At 46.6% G+C, this 2,828-nt stretch overlaps 1 protein-coding gene across 1 annotated transcript; it reads right to left on the minus strand.

Moving 5' to 3' along the window:
* Window positions 1-514: 514 nt before the first annotated feature.
* On the minus strand, window positions 515-2,530 carry LOC308139027 (small EDRK-rich factor 2-like). Its single transcript, XM_080508342.1, has 3 exons — window positions 2,431-2,530; window positions 1,148-1,256; window positions 515-1,018 (listed from the first exon to the last, which is right to left on the minus strand). The coding sequence occupies exons 1-3, from the start codon at window positions 2,435-2,437 to the stop codon at window positions 889-891; spliced, it is 246 nt and encodes an 81-aa protein (XP_080364468.1). The 5' UTR covers window positions 2,438-2,530; the 3' UTR covers window positions 515-888.
* Window positions 2,531-2,828: the final 298 nt, after the last annotated feature.

Genomic DNA, 2,828 nt, shown 5'->3' on the forward strand with positions numbered 1-2,828 from the left:
AGAGATTGCGGCAAGGTCAAGCACTCATGGTCACACTCCTGTCTGTCTCAGCAGCCTCACGAGCAGCAGCTGGGATACAGTGGAGTGTGCTGCCACCTGGTGGCCACTCGGGCACACTACGTCAGGCAGTTTGACTGCAGGACATTTGGTATCAGTCATGGTTATTACCACGTCATGATTATATGAAAACTGGCTTCTATAATGAGCTATTGTGCTCTACTCATGACAGGAAGAAAAAAAAAACAATTATAAGGTGGATTGAACCGGTCTGGGTCAGTATGAACTATATTTGATGGAGCTCACAAGTGACACAACGAGAGGATTTATGACGGCAGGAAAAAGTTATCGACCCCCCAATCTTTGTTTCGATAGTTTTTGATTTATGATTTACGTCAGATTAATTAAACGCTCCTATTGTAAAACCTCTCCACTTTATTTCCCTTCCCTACCGTGGCTGTTTAAAACCGTCGGAATAAAACCAACAGACATTTGAAATGACTCCAGCAAGCATGAACTAAAAAGATACACTTTATTTGAAACCAGCAGGGGACAGTTTTGTACAAAAATACACAATTGTTACCGAGATGCTTCCAATCAAGAATTGTTCATCATCATCCTGCCGCTGCCTGCAGCGCCGGCGCTCCTCTGCATGCAGCACCGGCGTGGGACCGCCACTAACTCGCTCACACGTCAATTTCAACTGTGTAAAATAACCAAATCCAACAAAGCAATGTCATTTGCCATCGGGAAGAATGGAGGATCCTGGATTCTTGAATCTAAGACAAAAATGACAGACCCCTTGTTTTTTCTTAAATATCAGGAAGAATGTTGAACATGGGATGTTCTCGAAAACACTGAGCTGAATGAAGTTCTCCGACTCTCGTCCGTTTACTTGGACGTTGAGGCGGCTTTCCCGCCGTCGCTGCCCCCGTCGGCCCCTCCCTCAGCCCCTCCTTCGGCCCCTCCCTCGGCCCCACCGCCGGACTTCTTCTGCTTCTGTTGCATTATCTCGGCATCCCTGGAGGAGAGGAGAAAGACCCGTGAGAGGAAACGTGTCTGCAACGTACAAAGTTGTGTTTACAAAGAAGCCATGCGCTCCACCAGGAGTGGATGTAAACAGTAGATCGGCTGCAGACTGTTTGTTTACCTCTGCTTGCGGGCGGCGGCCGACAGCCCGTCCCCGGTCTTCTTCCCTTTCCCATGATCATTCTGCTTCTTGGCGTTCTTCTGACGAGCAAGCTCCCGCTGGTTTCCTCCTGAGAGTCGGACAAACAGAAACAAACAGAGAAACAAAACAGCGCAGGTGAACAAAAGCGACCTCAAGTTACACACACATCAAGTATGTCAGCTGCACCTCAACACACCCTTCTTATGCAACTCGGCAGTGGCCAGCAGGTCGAACCAAGTTGATCATATCTATACCCACATTGGTCTCGATATCAAATGATACCAGTGCAGATTGAAATGATATTTTGTTCCAGTTTGTTCTGGAGTGATAAGCTTTGTACGCTTTGTTTCAGTAAGAAAAATCCAGACATTACAACATATGTATGGGACGGAACTGTTTTGATCTTTTTGTTTGAAAGCATTTTTTTTTTTTATTCTGAAAATATATTGTACATGTACACTTTACCAAATTCTGTTCTAGGCTTAATTAATTAATAAACCAAAAGGAAAAACCATCCAGATTTAGCAATTTGATGATACATTAACCTTAAATATCAAAAAAAAAAAAAAAGAAAGAAAAAAAAGATCGGTATGGACTATGGATTGGCCGTGTTTTAACTTGGTATCAGATCGATACCAAGTGCGGTATCGAACCCCACGACAGTCATGAGAAGCAATCGTTGCTTGAACGCATCGTCGGGATGATGAAGGAAACAGCTCGAGCTACAGAGGAGGAAGATGGTGTGAAGCTCCAGCAGTCGACGTGGCAGAGGGGCGCTATGGAGAGGCTTTACGTCCACCACAGCAGCAGAGCATCTTCCGCCCTCAGCCTCCAGTTGAGTAGATAAAAACACTGCGGGGGTGCGTAAGGAGGCCGAGCGGACTTCCGCTGGTAAACAAACAGCGTTTACACTCAACTATCCAGGTTCCCGGGTCCCCTGGACAACACACCTTACTGCTGCCCGCGACGGCTTGACTGTCGTACGTGGCACGCCGTGTAAACACACAACATACACCCACAAGACACCCTTTCAGCCTCCGTCGTTTTACACCAAAGCCCAACACCCGCGGGGTTCACAACGTGTGTGACTTCTAAACGCGGAATGTTGTTGTCAATCACGGTAAATATATCCGAGCGCGCTCCAGCAAATAGACGGCACCCCTGGCGGCCGAGGCCAGCGAGTGGCACTAACGGATACGGACCACATGCAAGCGGATAAAGTACGTGGATGCCTTACAGTCCAAATATATGTCGATACCCACTGGTCATTTTAGCAGCCGACGCTTCTTTCGCCCGGAATCCAAAAGAGTTCAGCCTCAGGGCCGCTGGCTCCCTTCCTCTTGCTCCAGTCGCTGGTTCTGCTTTGTGGCAGCAAAGCTGAAGTCTCGCGAGACTTCACAGCAACCAGAACTTTCCCTGTCCGTCCGAAAGCCCCGCGCATGCGCAGGGGCCCTCCTTAACAATGGCATGTCTCCACTTCCCAGTCAGAAAGTTTTCATCTTGTTTGAAAAAAATAAATATTTATGTACCAACAAATTGTGTCATATTTTCTTCCCAACACAATTATTTGAGAATATCATAAGTTTTGATCATTCTTTGGGTATTTACGACCTTTTGCCACACAAGTGTTTGTCTTTTGAGAAATCTTTTAAGAAAATGT

Source organism: Blennius ocellaris, assembly GCF_963422515.1.
Source record: "Blennius ocellaris genome assembly, chromosome: 1".
NCBI lineage: Eukaryota > Metazoa > Chordata > Actinopteri > Blenniiformes > Blenniidae > Blennius > Blennius ocellaris.

What these genes read in the sequence shown, in the direction of transcription:
- LOC308139027 (XM_080508342.1), bottom strand. An exon ending in GCCGCCGCCCGCAAGCAGAG is followed by an intron (nt 1,019 to 1,147) that starts GTAAACAAACAG and finishes CCTCTCCTCCAG; the next exon opens with GGATGCCGAGATAATGCAAC.